Source organism: Microtus ochrogaster, unplaced genomic scaffold (genome assembly GCF_000317375.1).
Source record: "Microtus ochrogaster isolate Prairie Vole_2 unplaced genomic scaffold, MicOch1.0 UNK153, whole genome shotgun sequence".
NCBI classification, from domain to species: Eukaryota; Metazoa; Chordata; class Mammalia; order Rodentia; family Cricetidae; genus Microtus; species Microtus ochrogaster.
Window position 1 is genome coordinate 335,221 of NW_004949251.1, and position 16,715 is coordinate 351,935.

The 16,715-nt window shown below is 45.2% G+C and overlaps 1 protein-coding gene across 1 annotated transcript in view; it reads left to right on the forward strand.

Moving 5' to 3' along the window:
* The first annotated feature begins 884 nt into the window (after window positions 1-884).
* Pdia4 (protein disulfide isomerase family A member 4) overlaps window positions 885-16,715 on the forward strand; it is a 21,790-nt gene continuing 5,959 nt past the window's right edge. Inside the window, exons 1-6 of the mRNA XM_005372009.3 lie at window positions 885-1,155; window positions 6,783-6,954; window positions 9,231-9,436; window positions 12,466-12,604; window positions 15,377-15,582; window positions 15,698-15,856. Of these exons, the coding sequence (XP_005372066.1) occupies window positions 1,068-1,155; window positions 6,783-6,954; window positions 9,231-9,436; window positions 12,466-12,604; window positions 15,377-15,582; window positions 15,698-15,856 (970 nt within the window). The 5' untranslated portion in view covers window positions 885-1,067. The remainder of the gene's footprint in view (window positions 1,156-6,782; window positions 6,955-9,230; window positions 9,437-12,465; window positions 12,605-15,376; window positions 15,583-15,697; window positions 15,857-16,715) is intronic.

Genomic DNA, 16,715 nt, shown 5'->3' on the forward strand with positions numbered 1-16,715 from the left:
TCTTGTATATGTAAGAAAATACTGCTAGACTCGGTGTTTTATTTATTTAGCCTCAGTGGTCGTCTATATCTCTTCGAATCTATTAATCCACAGGTGTTAACCCTAATACCAGCACAGGCTTCTTTACTGGTATGCAAACCTAGTTTCCTGTCCAAAACAGTCACTGTTATCGCTAGATCTAACCCACTAGGTTGGTTATCTAATTCTTAAAAAATAAAATAAAATAAAAATCCTAGACTAAGTCATGGAGTCCTAGTTTTGCTTTCTTTTCTTTTTTTCTTTCTTTCTTTCTTTTTTTTTTTTTTTTTGAGAAAAGATCTCACTAGAAATCATGAGTCTCTGCCTCCACAGGCGTGGGTCACCACATCCAGCTCTGTACTCCTTCCCTCCAAACCTAACATCCAGAAAAGAAACTCAAGCTTTTATATGCCCAAACAGGAAAGCCAAGAAGCCAAAGAACATGGGAGCAGAGGCAAGATCCCCGATCTCGCTCTCTCTTTTTTTTTTCAAAAGAGTAGCTGTGTCCACTTGAGTTTCCAGTCTCTCGGACAAGGGCGGGCGGGACCCTAGAAAGTCCTAGCACCACCACTCCTCTGTGTTACACGTGTTCTTCCTGCCTAGCTTGGCTAAAGGGTGCGGGCCTTCAGCCAATCCCTCCCCTAGGAGTGCCCAGGCCCCGCCCCCATGGGCAGGGCTAGCCGCCTTTGTTCTCCCCCGCACTCTTTCAAGGCCTGTGCGCTCCAGGCAAACCGAGTGGCAGCCGGTGATTGGTGGTCGCGGCGTAGCCAATCAGAAGGGGGCACCTCACGCTAGGGCTCGGAGTTTTAAACGCCGGGCAGCTGGCGCGCCGACGCACAGGCTTAGGCAACTGGGAGCTGTCGGCGTGGGCGGGGCGCCACGGCTCTCGTCCCGATTCGCGCGGGGATTGGCCCGCCCGTGGCTTCCTCGCCCCTAGCCAATCGCCGGACAGAACTTCCTGGAGGTTTTGCTGCGCTCCCGCGTCGCTCGGGAGGTCGGTGAGAGCTCGGCGGTGGCCGGTGCCTGCAGGCCTCGCTCCGCACCCCACCATGAAGCTCCAGAAAGCCTGGCTGCTGGTCCTGCTCTTGGCGTTAACACAGCTGCTGGCTGCGGCGAGCGCTGAAGATGCACACGAAGGTGAGCGGGTGGGCGGGCCGGAGCTGTCTGGGAGCACGTAGCGTGGGTTGCAAACCTTGTAGGGGCCTGACAGGGTGTTCACTCACACACACCTCTGAGAAATTAGTGGCTCCGGCGCAGCGAACTTGCTGGAGTTTCAGTGCGGTACTCAGTCAAGGAGCTGGGGCCTCATGAGTTCCTACTCGAGACTCTGACGTGGAGGGATGTTCAGAGTGCCTGATTTGCAACTGGCCTCTTCACCCTCACTGCTGAGATTTGCCCCTCTGCCCTGGTGAGTAAAATTTCCTAGAGAGTAACTTCCGTGGAGGGAAGGTCAGACGTTGTTTCCAAAACCGGTTTTAAAAACGGGTCGGAGGCGGGGAAGCCGCTAGTAGGACCTGTAAGAAGCAGTCGTCACGGATACCGGGCATCTACTTCAAAAAGTGGGATTTGGAAATAGCGCAGGCTTTGTTTTCGTCTTTCATGGAAACGGGAGCTACCATTCCGTCTTCATTTTATTCAACGCCTATTTGCCGGTAGTTGTTCTGGGTTTTGAGAGTCGAGTCTGATAGATGATACATGTACTCTAGTAGGAACAGTGTATGTAACTCATAGACGTTATGCCCCCACCTTTTCTTCGAAATCATCTAGCCGAAAACCCGAGAACTTTGAAATTAGGAAGTACTAGTTAAAATCGCTGTTCCCAGAGAACAGATTTGATCGACACCCTTCCTTACCCTTCTAACCACTAGCTTGTTACCTGTTGGGTTTATTCTAGTATAAACAAACCCCATTTTCTGAGATTAGTGTGTGTGGGGTGAAATGTGAACTTTATACTCTTAGGTTGGGTAAGATCCGTGTTGATCATTGATTCATGAGTTTTTGCTCAGCCAACAAAGAGTAGAAATGGAAAGACTGCTTTGGGGGAAGCCGAATATCTGACCTGCCTACAAGTATATCTTGGTAGTTTATCCAAATCAGCCTAGTGCTCCTTTTTTATAGAGACCCAAAATATGGCCTAACAGGAAGAGGGCAGACTTTGCATTTTAAACAGATTTTTCACTTTTCATGGTAGAAAAGACTTGGGTGGGGAGCGCACATGAAAGTTTGAGGATCAGTGTGATTTGGTGGATAACTTTAGAACATAACTGAAAAAAGCACTTGTTTTTTGAGACAGTGGTCTGTTTTAGGGTGATTTTTGTTTGTTTGCAACAGGGTCTCACAGTTTGGAGCTGGCCTTGAGCTCAGGAGATCTGTCTGCCTCTGCTCCAAGTGCTGGGATTAAAATGCCATATATTGTTAAATCTTGAGAGGTCTGGGTGGGTGGATTTGAAAGGCTGTTTAGACTAGCCAGTGTCCTATCTTTTGGGTCACCAGTGCAGTCTTTGGGAAACAGTTTGCTCTGGGTGAACCTAGGAATCCCTGGGGTGTCTGCACCAAGGACAGTCCTCCTGGGCTAGATCGTTAGGTTTGGTAGGGCTGGCAATGTGGTTCAGCAATACGTCACTTACCTAACGTGTACAAGGCCTTGGATTCCATCCCCAGCACTGCAAAGGGAGAGAGAGCGTTCAGTCTCACTCACTGGAGCTTGGTGCATACTCAGTATCCTCTGTAATGATTGATTACCAGTCACCTTTCTTGTCCTTATTTACTGTTTACCGTTTGATGTTGGCCTAAAGATTGTTTGTCCAGCTGATAGTAGCTTCCCCTTGGCAAGGTGGGGTTGTGTGGTCCACTAAAGAAGTGGGGGCACCCTTACAGTAAGTAACTCCAGGGTCTGGCCTGGTCAGGGATGCAGTGTTATCAGCAGTTTGTTCCGCTGTAGTAGGCAGGAGCTACAGTTCTGATTTCCTACCTTTGAGGAGTGGCCAGGTAATGTGAAAGGGGATGTGGGGTTTGCTTCATGCCTAAAAAGACTGCATCCTTTCAGAAGGCACTGGGAAGTTTTGGATATATCATGTAGGATAGAATGTCAGACTTTAAAAGGGAAATTCAATCTGGGGGTGTGGCTGAGTTCGTAGAGTGCTTGAGTAGAGTGTCCTACATGAATAGTACCACTTAAACTAAGCGTGGTGGCATTTGCTTGTAATCTCAGCATACCAGAGTCGGGGACAGAACAGTTCAAGGCCATCTTCTGTTGCAGATGGAGTTCAAAGAGAGCCTGAGATACATGAGATTCTCTAAGGGAAAAAAAGTAATCTATACAGTAAGATGTGGGGTGGTTAGCTTGTAGGAATATGTTGCTTTCTGGTAGACAGGGTTTAAAAAGCTATCGGCTGAAGATGTGATTGAGTGGTATAGCACCAACTTCAAATGTGCAAGCCCCCAGTTTGATCGCTATCACGCTAGTTCTCTTCTCAAATTGCAGAGAAATTGCAGAGTAATCAGCCCTTCAGTCTTCTGAATTGGAGTGGGGTTGGAAACATGGGGTGCTTTTGAACACTAAACTGTTTGTCCACCTCTCAAGATCATTTATTTATTTATTTATTTATTTGCTTGCTTGCTGCCCCACCCCCATCCCAGACTGAGTTTCTCTGTGTCACAGCTCTGGATGTTCTAGACCTCACTTTTAGAGCAGGCTGGCCTCAGACTCACAGAGATCCACCTGCCTTTTCCTCCTGAGTGTTTGGATTAAAGGTGTGCACCACCACTACCTGGCTATTCATTTTTTAAATTTTATGTGTTTGGGTGTTTGCCTATCAGTGTCTCTGTGCACCATGTGTATACAGTGCCTGCAGAGACCAGAAGAGGGAGCTGGATCCCTGGAACTGGAGTTGCTGGGAATTGAATCCTAGGCGTTCCAGAAGAGTACCCGGTGCTTCTAACCACCAGCCCTCTGGCATGTTTAATCAGGAGATGAGGACCCACTTTGTGCTGAGCATAGGCAAAAGTCCCTTGGGGTTAAGGCAGCTTGGGCCACATAGAAAGTCTGTCTCAGAAAAAGAAGGCTTCGTACTACTTTTTCTTCTTCTCTTTTCTTCTTCTTTTTTTACTCCACTCTGAAGGCTGGAGCAACGGTTCAGCGATAAAGAGTGTGTTCTGCTTCTCCAAAGGACCGGGTTTGATTCCCATCAGCCAACATTAAGTAGCTCACAAACACTAGTAACTCCCGCTACAGGACAGAGCCTCTGGTTACCTGTACTCATATGCACATACATATGCATAATTTTAAAATTAAATCTTTAAAAATAAAAATAAGTGCTAGGTCCTACTTTTAGAAAATTAATCTGAGGTAACAAGCATGCAACTGTGTTTAAGTATTTTTTTCTTTTTAACACATTTATTTATTTATTTTGGCTCTTTGAGACAGGGTTTTTCTATGTAACTCCTGGAACTCTCTCAGTAGGCCAGACTGGCCTCACACTCGGAGATCAGCCTACCTCTGCCTGCTAAGTACTGGGGTTAGAGGTGTGCACCGCTGCCGCCACAGACACCTCTACCATGACTGGGTATTTTCACTGTGCACATAAGTCTTCCCGTAACTGGCGGTGGACTGTCACGATCCCCTTCCTCTCCTAGTTTGAACAGTGGACTAAATTCCCTAAGGCTTTCTTTCTAGTCCCAGACTAGAACAAGCAGCCTGCAGCCAGAATGAATATGCTTAACCACAAGCCCTACTTCACTTCTCCAGCCTCCTGAATGCACAGATGAGGTGCCCACCAGGCATCCTACTAAGACAGAGAAGCTGCAATGCATCCTTGATTCCAGCAGATCATTTAGGGAGTGGGAAGTATTCAGTTTGCCGCCGTGACTAGTGGGCCATTTGTAGCATATGTGAAGTCCTAGCATTGGCCAATAAGTGCTTTCCCTGTTAGGTTCTAGTAGGCAGAGCTCTCGAAGTATCAGCAACATTGAGCTTGGTGGACTTAGTGGTAAATATCGAGGGTCCCAAAGGATTGGTTGCTGTGATTCAGGAACACCAGTACATATGGTATACAAATTCACAGTTGGAGGTGGATTAAGGGAATGAGCTCAGCTCGCCAGCCCTTCTGGAGCAGCAGGGCTTAGTTACTGCGTGGCTTTCATTAATATCAGTGAGGTGTGGTTTATGGCTTAATCCTGAGTCTTTCAGACAAATATTTCGGTAGACCAGGCAGTATTTTCTGACTATCATAGAGCAGAGGATTGTTGTATTTGTTTGGCATGTATGTGCTCCACCTCTCCCCAGCCCTTAGCATTCTGGAAAGATGTAAGTAGGGAAACAAAACTTGTTTAGGGAGTTGTCCAAAAAACATGTACCGTGCAGCCATGCAGTAAACAGTTACTTTTGTGCTGTCAAATGTCAGACTAAGTCGGGGACCCATATCCTCTCTGCTCTGCTCTTCCTGCATACCTGAGAGCCTGCCCCCCTGATTCTTCCCTGTCTTTAGTACCTGGTTTGATGATGCCCAGAAGGAGGACACAATGGGCAGGAGAAGCATAAGCCAGCTTGGTTTCCACTCTGAAAATAGGCATTTTAGAGCTACTTCTCTTACCTCTGACCAAGGAAGAATGCAGGCCTAAACTGCAGAAAAGGACGTATAAGGCAGGAAAGGCAGTGTGGAGTTGCAGACAGGGTGATTAAAATGTGACTAATAGAGATGAAATGGAGGGAGAGAGTTTGTAATTATTTTATAGGTTGGTAAATTTCATTGATAGTGATCAAAGCTGACCCCATAACCCCAGAGCTTCAGAGTTGTGGAAGAGCTGTGTTCTGGTATGTGGGTGTGACGCAAGGTCTTCTTGTACCCACCATTATAGAGCCAACATTGGACGAGTTAGTACATTCCAGAAGTCTCAGGCCTTGAGTGCACTCACGGTCCCAAACAGTAACTAGCAGTGTTTTTGAACTTCTGAAAAAATAATTGGCCTTTGATGCATTCCACTTCAGGGTGAAAGGAATCGTACTTGCTGCACGTAGATCTGTTTACTGCCATTACAGCCAGTGTGGAAACTAGTTAATATGAACCGGTGTTCCATGCTTTCTTGTATCTGCAGTTTGGAAAGAACAACAACTTAAAAGTTAACAGCACAGCCTGGTGGTGGTGGTGGCGCACACCTTTCATCCCAGCACTTGGGAGGCAGAGGCAGGTGGATCTTGGAGTTTGAGGTCAGCCTGGTCTACAGGAACAGGTCCTTTTTGGTGTCTGTTTAATGGACATTGCTTCCATAAGTCTGTAAAGTTGTCAATGTCTCAGTGTCTCCTCCTCTCTATTACTCAGAGCTGGTTTTCTAAGAAAAACATGATATGTCTGTCTTTCTCTTTGGCCTTCTCTTGAAGGATCAGACTTGCAGGCTGTTTTTAAAGAATACAAGGTAAAATGACACAGCTTTTTCAGAAGTAGAACTTAGGTACACACCATAGAGTGAATCCTTGGTGTCTGCATGTTGACGGGAACAGGCAGGTAAATGAATGGCACTGGGAAAGTTTATTGCGGTCCTGGAAATCAGCGGTTCAGTAGACTTTGAGCCCATGGCATGCCGATCCTACATCTATGTCCTGGGGCACCCTGCATGGAACCTGTAGCAGCCATAAGTAAGCAGGTGTGGAACAGATTTTCTTGGGTAAGGATATGCAGCCCCCATGACTTGTTTGGAGAGTTCACACTTCTGGCAAAGCTGCAAAGGAGTCATGAGTTTCCTAACTAGCATGGGTCTTCTCTGGTCAGATGCTTCAGATACAGAAAATGCCATTGAGGATGAAGAGGAGGAGGAAGATGAAGAGGAGGAAGATGACTTGGAAGTTAAGGAAGAAAATGGTGTTTTGGTCTTAAATGATGCAAATTTTGATAACTTTGTGGCTGACAAAGATACAGTGCTACTGGAGTTCTATGCACCATGGTAAGCACCAGCACTTTAGCTCTTACAGCTGCACGGCCTCCCACATCCAGGGCCTGGCTGAAATGAAGGGTCTGACTGCAAGAGCCCCACCTCTTTCCTTTTTCTAATACTTTATTATTATGTTTCTGTTTGTTTTTGAGACAGTTTTATTATATTTTTGATTATTTTATTTTGGATGTGTGCCAGGCATGCTTGTAGATGGAAGGACAGCTTGCAGGAGTCATTTCCCTTACTAGTGTAGGTCTGGGGATAGAACTCCGATCATCAGTCTTGCTTGCAGATGACTACCTGCTGTGCCATCCCACCAGCTCCACAACTCCAGCTCTTGATCAGAGTGTTGGGAACTAGAGGCTCAGTACTCCAGTTGGCATGGGGTAGCTGCTAGCGAGCCCACACCGTAGAATGGTAGTCTCAGTTTCTAAACAGGCTGGCAAAGGCAGCCCCGGATGCAAGCTGTTGACCATGGGGTTATTTATTGTTTTTATTTTTGTTCATTTGTACAGAACTTTGGGAAAACAAATACAGATTCTTTTCCTGTTTTACCCTCATGTTTTAGAGTGTGGAAACTCATATTCCCTCCCCCTCTCTCTGCTGTGCTGCTTTGCATCTCAGAGCCCGTTCTGTTCTTTTCCTCCTGTGCTCTGTTTCCCTTCTGAGGTGTAAGATGTTCTCACATCACTTTTCTAGTAAGCGAGGTAAAAGCCTGTTCCTTTTAGCAGTTCTGAAGTTGTATTTTTGTTTTATGGATAAGTTACTTTTGTGCTTTTTTTTTTTTTATTGCAAGAGCTCTTAATAGTCTTGATTGAGGACTCCAAAGAGCTTTTTGTGTGGGTCATGTTTATCATTTTATGTATTAAAAATTAAAGCAAGGGGGTTCACCAATTAAGAGCACTGGAACCTGAGTTCAATTCCCAGCATCCACTTGGAGCTCACAGCTGTCTGTAACTCCAGTTCCAGGGGATCTGGCACCCTCACACAGGCATAGATGCAGGCTAAACATCAATGCAAATAAAAATAAGTAAACCTTGAATTAAAACAAAAACTTAAAATATTTTATCATATTTATTATTACAAAATGCATGAGAGTGTAGTGTGCATGTGCCATAAAGTGTGTATGTAGCAGTTAGTCCAACTTTTGGGGGTCAGTTTTCACCTGTTTGGGGATCTGAGAATTTGACTCAGATCATTAGGGTTGCACAACAAGTTCTTTTACTCACTGAGCCATCTTGGCCACCCTGCAAAAAAAAGATGCTTATTAGTTCATTTTTAGCAACTTTCTTTTGGTGGTTCTGGGAATTTAACTCAAGGCCTTGAACGTGTTGGGCAAGTGCTTTACCACTGAGCTGTTCTTCCAACCTAGTAGTTCATTAAAAAAAAGATTTAAGATTTATTTTATGTATCTGCATGTACCTCTGCATACCAGACGAGGGCAACAGATCTCACAGGGCTACAGTGACAGACACTTGTGGGTCTGGGAATTGAACTCAGGACCTCTGGAAAAGCAACTAGTGCTCTACCACTGAACCATCACTCCTGCCCAGTAATCTTTTGCATATTAGCACACTGCTGACGTTCTTGTAAGTTAGGAAGCATCTGGAAAATTCCACTGTGTATTCTGAGTGTGAAAGACTTTCTATGTGAGGAACTTAACCTCAGAGACCCTATGAAGAAAGTCTCTGGGCCAAACTGTGAGGCAGATATGCATATTGATCCAGCTTCCCCTGTCCCTGCAAGCAACAGATTACAGAAGTGCTTAAATCCATTTCATAAAATGCCATGGTATCACATATAACTTGTATACACCTTCTCATATTCTTTAAATCATTTCTGGATTGTTATTTAGCTCAACTTGTTATTCAAATAGTTATACTGCTCTTGTTGGGGAATAATGATAAAAAAGTCAAAATCATCACAGAGCCTAAAGTTTTTTTTGATGTGCTGGAGAGCCAATGTGGGGCCTTGTACACAAGGCAAGCGCCCTACCACTTGAGCTACATCTACAGTTCTCATTTAATTTTGATCCGTTCTGTGAATATGGCTCTTTTGGACTTGAGGGTCACGTGTAAAGGGGAGCAATCATGTAGGTTTAGGGTTGGAAGTATTTGCCCAAGGCTAAAGCTAGAATTCAGCTCCTGTGGCCTTCCTTATTTGTTGTGTGTACGGTATGTTTCAACTACAAGTCTTTTTTATAAAGCTGCCTTTTAAAAAAATGTCTTGTTGGATTTCCATCTCTGTGGATACGGGTAATTCTTTTTCTTCTTCCTTAAATTTCTTAGGTGTGGACATTGCAAACAGTTTGCTCCAGAGTATGAGAAAATCGCCAGCACCCTGAAGGATAACGATCCTCCCATTGCTGTTGCTAAGATTGATGCAACCTCAGCATCCATGTTGGCAAGTAGATTTGATGTGAGTGGTTATCCCACCATCAAGATCCTGAAGAAGGGACAGGCTGTTGACTATGAGGGCTCCAGGACCCAGGAAGGTGAGCACCAGAACATGAGCTGCTGGGGAATGGTACCTAAAGAGTACCAGTCAAAGTGACCTGGACTCCACACACCCATACACACACTTAAAGAAGACACAGTGCATTCACACACACACATGCATAATTGCCGTTAGCCAAGGACATGCATGTCCCCATTCATCCATTAAATACGTACGTCGGATGCTGCTGAGTTTCTCATTCCCAACATAGGGTACTAGAGAGAATATTAATTAGGGTCTAGATCTTTATAGCCACGAAGTAAACACATAACCCCTTCCATGTTTGTTTTGTTTTGAGACAAGATCTCTTTAATTCAAGCTGGCAGTCTTCAACTTGTGGCAATCCTTCTGCCTGAGTCTTTGGAACACTTGCATTGCAAGTATAAGCCGCCATGCTTAGCTTCATTTCTGCTACAGAAACATGGCTCTTCTACTGATGGTGGTGTGCTTGTCTTATGATTAGGTAATGTTTATTAGCCTTATGGTGTGAAGTGTTTGATTAAAGTAAAGTCTTTACACCCTGATCCTGGGTGATTGAACTTCCTTCAAAGAAAAGGTTTGGGGGCTGGAGAGATGGCTCAGTGGTTAAGAGCACTGGCTGCTCTTCCAGAGGTCCTGAGTTCAATTCCCAGCAACCACATGGTGGCTCACAACCATCTGTAATGAGATCTGCCACTGTATCCTGGAAAGTGTATATATAATAAATAAATAATAATAATAATAAAAAGAAAAGGTTTGGTTTAGTAAATTTCTTCTGTAGTCTGCAATATTATCCCCCTCCCCCCAAAAAGCAAGTGTGTTTGTGTGTTTATAAGAATAATTTTTTCTCATTTTTACACAACTGTTAGAGTATCTTATACACCATTCTATAGCTCTGTTTTTACTTATCAAATACATCTTAGTCATACTAGTACATAGGAATTTAGCCCCCAAACAAGTTGAAGACTGTGTTTGTTCAACAGTAGGGAGGCTGGGGAGATGGCTCAGTGGATAAAGTACTTGCAGGACTGGAGTTTGAATCCCCAGAACTCAAATAAAAGCAGATAAGTGACAGCCACCTGAAATCCTAGTATTTGGGAGGTAAGAACACCCCCTACCCCCCACCCCTACCCCACCCCCGCCGCCTAGCTAGACTACCCAGAATTATTGAGCTTGGGTTCAGTAAGAAACCCTGTCTGCCTTAATACTTGAAGTGGAAAGCAATTGAGGAAGGAGGCAGCTTCAGCTTAAGTTTTTGGTGTGCATATGCACCCGTACTCAATTGACCATACACCCGTAAGTGAAAAAAAGGAAAAAGAGATAAAGAGGCACCTGTGTGTGGAGAGCTGCTGCACCCAGCTCTAAGCCAGAACTTTCTGGCACGTTTTGGAGCCTTTAGAGCTGCATGTGTTGGACTGGACTCCTCATCCCAGTGGCCATGAGTAAATTTTAATATTTGAGTGTTCCCTGGTAAACTGGCTCAAGGCTCTGGGTGTGGGCAGGAACAGGCGGTTTATGTATTAACCTATGGTCACCTTCAGCTTGAAGACCGCCCTTTGGCGCTTGGTGCTATCTCTAGTAAAGAGGGCAGTTTACAGCTCTTGGTCCTAAGAATCATTTATTTATTTATATTTATATTTGAATTTTTTTTCTTGTGCTGGGAATCAAACCCAGAGTAACTTACATGATAAACATTTTACCACTTGGTCTACCTCCTCAGCTTTGACCTTTTTATTTATTTATTTTGGGTTTTTTTTGAGACAGGATCTCACTATGTAGTTCTGCCTGTCCTGAAGCTCTGTAGATCAGGTTGGCCTTAAACTCATAGAGATCCACCTGCCTCTGCTTCCTGAGTGCTGGGATTAAAGGTGTGTACCACTTATCTATCTGGCCTCTTTAAGGATTTCCACTTCGGCTATTGACTTTAATTTTGAGAAATGAACTTACAAATAGGTATTTATCTTTCCTATGTTTTAACTAAAATTTTTATTGCATTTATTTATCTGCCTGTGTGATGACTATGGGCATGCCTCAGTATACATATGGATACTGAGGACAGCTTGTAGAGGTTGATTCTCTCCTGCCATTTGGGTCCTGAGGATTGATCTCAAGTCTTCAGGCTTGGTGGCAAGTGCCTCAGCCAGCTAAGCCATCTCACCAACCCCTAGGCATGCATCTGTAATTACTGTCCAGGTGATTCTGCTGCCGCCTGAGCGGTAGGAGCTTCTGCTTTTCTTTTGAATTTTTCTAGATTTTCTTTTTGCCCATGTTTCATGATGCCTGTGATGCTTGTGCTATATACATGGTTGAACACATACATAGTTTATATGTGTTGCAGGAATGTTGCAAGATTGATTAGTCTTAGTCACTGTTGTATTGCTGTGAAGAGAAACTGTGACCAAGCCAACTCTTAGGAAAGAAAGCATTTAACTGGAGACTCACTTGTGGTTTCAGAGGCTTAGTCCATTTGGGAGCATGGTTGCATGCATGCAGGCAGGCACTGGAGCAATTGCCGAGAGCTATACCCTGATCCATAGGCAGAGAGTGAGACAGAACCTGGATGGGCCTTTGGAACCGCAGAGCCCACCCCCAGTGACAGCTCCTCCAATAAGGCCACACCTCCGAATCTTTCTCAAACAGTTCCACTAATTAGAGACCAAGCATTGAAGCAGAGGATCCTACTGGGGCTATTCTCCTTCAGACCACCACATTCTTCTTGACAGAACCCAGCTGGAGTTTTCCTGTAGTTGGTTCAGTCTGGAAATAGGAAATCACTCACTGAAGTAGATTGCATACCACCAAGAGAAGGCTACAGTCACCAATGACAGCGGAAATGGTATATTGGAAACAAGACCTTCTGACTTGACTGTCTTCCCAAATTCTGAGAAGGCTCTGATTAAAGATCAATTTAGCAAATCACACATCTGCTATCTTTGTGAATTCTGGCACTTTCTCACCCTCTCCCAGCGTGTGGGGTGAGGTAAAGTGCCGGCTAGCTTGGGTGGCAACACATTCAGTCTCATTTGTTTCTGCTGTTTAATTTTTTAGAAATTGTTGCCAAAGTCAGAGAAGTTTCCCAGCCCGACTGGACACCTCCACCCGAAGTCACGCTTTCCTTGACTAAAGATAACTTTGACGATGTTGTGAATAATGCAGACATCATTCTGGTGGAGTTCTATGCCCCATGGTACGTTGGCAGTCAGGTTTGTGATGTTAAGATAGTGAGTGTTCATCGCCCTGCTAAGCATTGGGGAAAGGTTGCAGACCACAGCCAGCAGTCTGTAAATGTGATGGTTATAGGGGAAGTGATGGGAGTGGGTTGGGAAGGAAGGAAGTGCTCATTTTAAACTTCGTTAGCTTACAGGCACATGGATGTGTGTGTGCACACGCAGGTGCATGCGTCACAGCATGGATGTGGCAGTAAGAAGACAGCTTTGTGGGATGAGTGTTCTCCCTCCACCTTTGTTCTGGAAACTGAACTCACGTTGTCAGCCTCATGTGACATGTGCTTTTACCAACCGAGCCAGTTTTCAAGCCTGCTTTTTGGTTTGCTAAGTAGCCCCGGCTGGTCTCCCAACTTGGAGCAATCCTCCTGCCTCGAACCCCTGAGTTCTGGAACTCAGGCATATGTTACCACACCTGGCTGAGGAAAGACTTAGGAGATGAGTGTAACCCTGGGGGCTCCTGAGCCCCCCAAGAAATGGCCTGTAGCCCCATTCATCTTGGTGAATTCTTCCTCCCTCAGCCAGGAGTTCTGATATTTGAGCAGGCTTGGCATTTTTCAGGATGGTGTTTCAGAATGTTTGTTTACACTGTAAAGATTTTGTGTGTCTGCCTAAGGTGCCTTCTGATATATAAAGAGCTAAATGGCCAATAGCTAGGCAGAAGAGAATAGGCGGGACTTCCGAGCAGAGAGAGACTGGGAAGAGGAATCTAGGTGTGATTTCGTCAGAGACTCTGAAGAAATCGGACCTATGGTACAGAACAGAAGTAACCAAGCCATGTGGCAGAACATGGATTAAAAGAGACAGTTTAAGTTATAATAGTTAGTTGGAAAGAAGCCTAAGCTAAGGCCAAGCTTTCATAATTAGTGTTAAGTCTCCATGTTGTTATTTGTGAGCTGGTGGCCCAGAGGAAAGTCCGACTACATGATGGGCCATGCAGACTAGAATAGAGACTAAATTATGAATTCTGGATGTGAGTGGAAGGCATTAAGAGTTCCACAAGTGTCTACATGGATAAGACCCCAGAGTGTCTGCAAGAAAAAGAAGCTGTGGTTCTAGAATCCAGGGGTAGATAGAGACTGTGGCTAATGCACAGCAGAGGTGTCCTGGCCACAGGCAGTGCCTGTGGGAGCCCAGACTTAAGGGTTCTGGATTCTGTAGCAAACCCCCTATATCTCTTCATTGTTGGTTGTACAGGTGAAGTGACAACACAGAGGGGTGACAAAAAGGGAGAAGGAAGGAAACGACCTAGTGTATTGGGGGAGCAGATAAGCCCATGGCACCTTTGTAACCCTGCTTCAGTGCGGGAGAGATGCAAGTGCCTCTTGCTATGGAAGGGACCTGGCGTGGTGGGCCATGACATTGTACTAGCGGGTCACTTGCTCGTTCTGGTTTATGACTAGTTTATCCTTTGCTGTGAGGAAACACCGTGACAAAGACTGCATATAGAAGAAGGGGTTTAAGTGGACTTTTGGTTCCAGAGAGATAAGAGGCCATATGATGGCAGAGTGGAGACAGGGCAGCAGTGTAGGACGCTGAGGACCCCATATTGAACCATAAGAATGTAGCAGAGACCAACTTGAAAGTGGTGGGAGTCTTTTTAACTGTGAAAACCCTCTTCAGTTCCTCCAGCAAGGTCACAGCTCCTAAGCTTCCCCAAACAGCACCACCAGCTAGGGACCAAGCATTCAATTGCCCAAGACTATGGGGTACATTTCATTCAAGCCACCGTAATGACCACTCAGGAGCTATATATATTAGACCCTGAATCATAAGCTCATAGCACCTCAGAGCAGAGCTATCCTTTACTTACAGATGGCTTACATGTTGTAGGATACACCCTTTAATTGAGTTTCCTAAGGAGTTGGACAAGCCAGTGTTAATGTTAGCTGGGATGACCAAAGAACATCTGGGGCAGATAAGAGTCATCAGATCTTACGGTGTAGACTGTCTGTTTTATTTATTTATATCTTGTTTGGAGATATGCATGCTACTAAAGGTTAAACCCCTGGGTTCCAGTCAGCTAGGCATGTGCTCGACTGCTACTCTGGCCCTTGGCCAGTCTGTTAACTATAATAATCTTAATTGCAAGTGCCTGTGGCTCATAGTTATCTCCTGCTCTGGTTGGTTTGTAGGCTAAGAATTTGTCACTCTTAATTCTCTGTACCTTTGTTCACATCCTGTTGCCTTGTCTACGCTTGATGTTAGATAAAGGCCAAGAAAGCAGTAGGTGTCAGTGAAGCCGTTCTTTACATCATTGGCAGCCTCCAGTTCCCATCCAAGAACATCCGCTCCCTCCTTAGGAAGGACATTGGCTTTCTTGGCTTTCCCCTTGTGTTACCTTGTGCCACGGTTTGTTGTGCTTCTGTCTCCTCGTACATGGGCCTCCAGCATGTGAATGCCATGACAGGAAGCTCATGTTATAAAAGCCTGGCTACCCATGTGGTAGTGGTACATGACTTTAATCCCAGCACTCAGGAGGCAGAAGCAGGCGGATCTCGGAGCCCAACCTGGTTTACAGAGCAAGTTCCTGGACAGCCAAGGCTACAGAAACAAACCCTGTCTCAGACATAAACAAATAAACAAAAGGCACTTACTGTGGGACCTGTCATGCACTCCTACTTAGGAGGCATTCCAAGAGTTGGTGGGTGTGATTGAGTTGTTTGGGATCATGAGATTGGTCTGTCATCTCATGCTGGGACAATTCCCTAATGGAATTGACTTCCTTTTGGCAGGTGTGGCCACTGCAAGAAACTTGCCCCTGAATATGAGAAGGCAGCCAAGGAGCTCAGCAAGCGCTCTCCCCCAATTCCCTTAGCCAAAGTTGATGCTACTGAACAGACCGACCTGGCCAAGAGGTTTGATGTCTCTGGCTACCCCACTTTGAAAATTTTCCGGAAAGGAAGGCTTTTTGACTACAATGGGCCACGAGAGAAATATGGTATGGCGGCTACCTTCTTCATACTGTGTGGAATGGGAACTTGCTTTATACAGCTGGGAGCTAGAGGATGTGGTCAGCTGCAAGACCCCTCCTCAGACATCTGCTCTGCTCCTAGGAATTGTTGACTACATGATTGAGCAATCTGGGCCTCCCTCAAAGGAGATTCTGACCCTGAAGCAGGTCCAGGAATTTCTGAAGGATGGAGATGATGTCATCATCATTGGGGTCTTTCAGGGAGACAGTGACCCAGCCTACCTGCAGTATCAGGATGCTGGTAAGTACTGGTAAAACAACATGCCCTGCTATACTCCTGAGGCTTTGGGGATGTAAGGCTGTTTTGCATAAAATTAGCACAGTGGTAGGGTAAGAGGTCCTGGACTCAAATTGCAGCATCACAGGGTTAGTAAGTGTAGCAAATGGTTTGGTGGAAGAATCAGGGTAGTACCTATGAGAAATAAGCTTTCTAGCCTTGGGCTGGGGCTGTAGGTCAGGTCCCTATGGCTGTCATAGTTGATAGATTGTATAAGCACACGCTAAATGCAGAAGGCCAGCTGAACCATCTCCTCCATCCCACAACAATCACATCCAACCTGTCTGCCTTCCTCCTCTTCTGAGTCCCTCTGTGAGAATGAGAAAGAACAGCTCTGACCTGGGAGCAACACCTGACCTGGGTTCAAGTCCGGCCTCTTTTTTCTTTAATTAATTAATTTATTTTTTAAGTGTGCTCCTAGTATACCCCATTCCCTCGTGCTGATTTCTCTGTACTGCCTCAACAATTGCCCATACTTCAGATTCAGGCTAGTGATTTATTTATTTGTTTCTTTAGAGACAGAACCTCTCTGTGTAGCTCTGGGTATCCCGAAATGCATTATGTAGACCAGGCTGACCTCAGACTCAGAGATCTGCCTGCCTCTGCTTCCCAGGTGCCAGGATTAAAGGTGTGTGCCATTATGCCCAACTTGGTCTGGTGTTTTGTCAAGACTTCAGGGTGGAGCTTAGTTTAAGTCATGTTTCTTTGGTCCTAATAGGTTAGTTGATCTTTTTTTTTAATGTTTATTTATTTATTATGTATACAATGTTCTGTGAGGGCACCAGACCTCTTTACAGATGGTTGTGAGCCACCATGTGGTTGC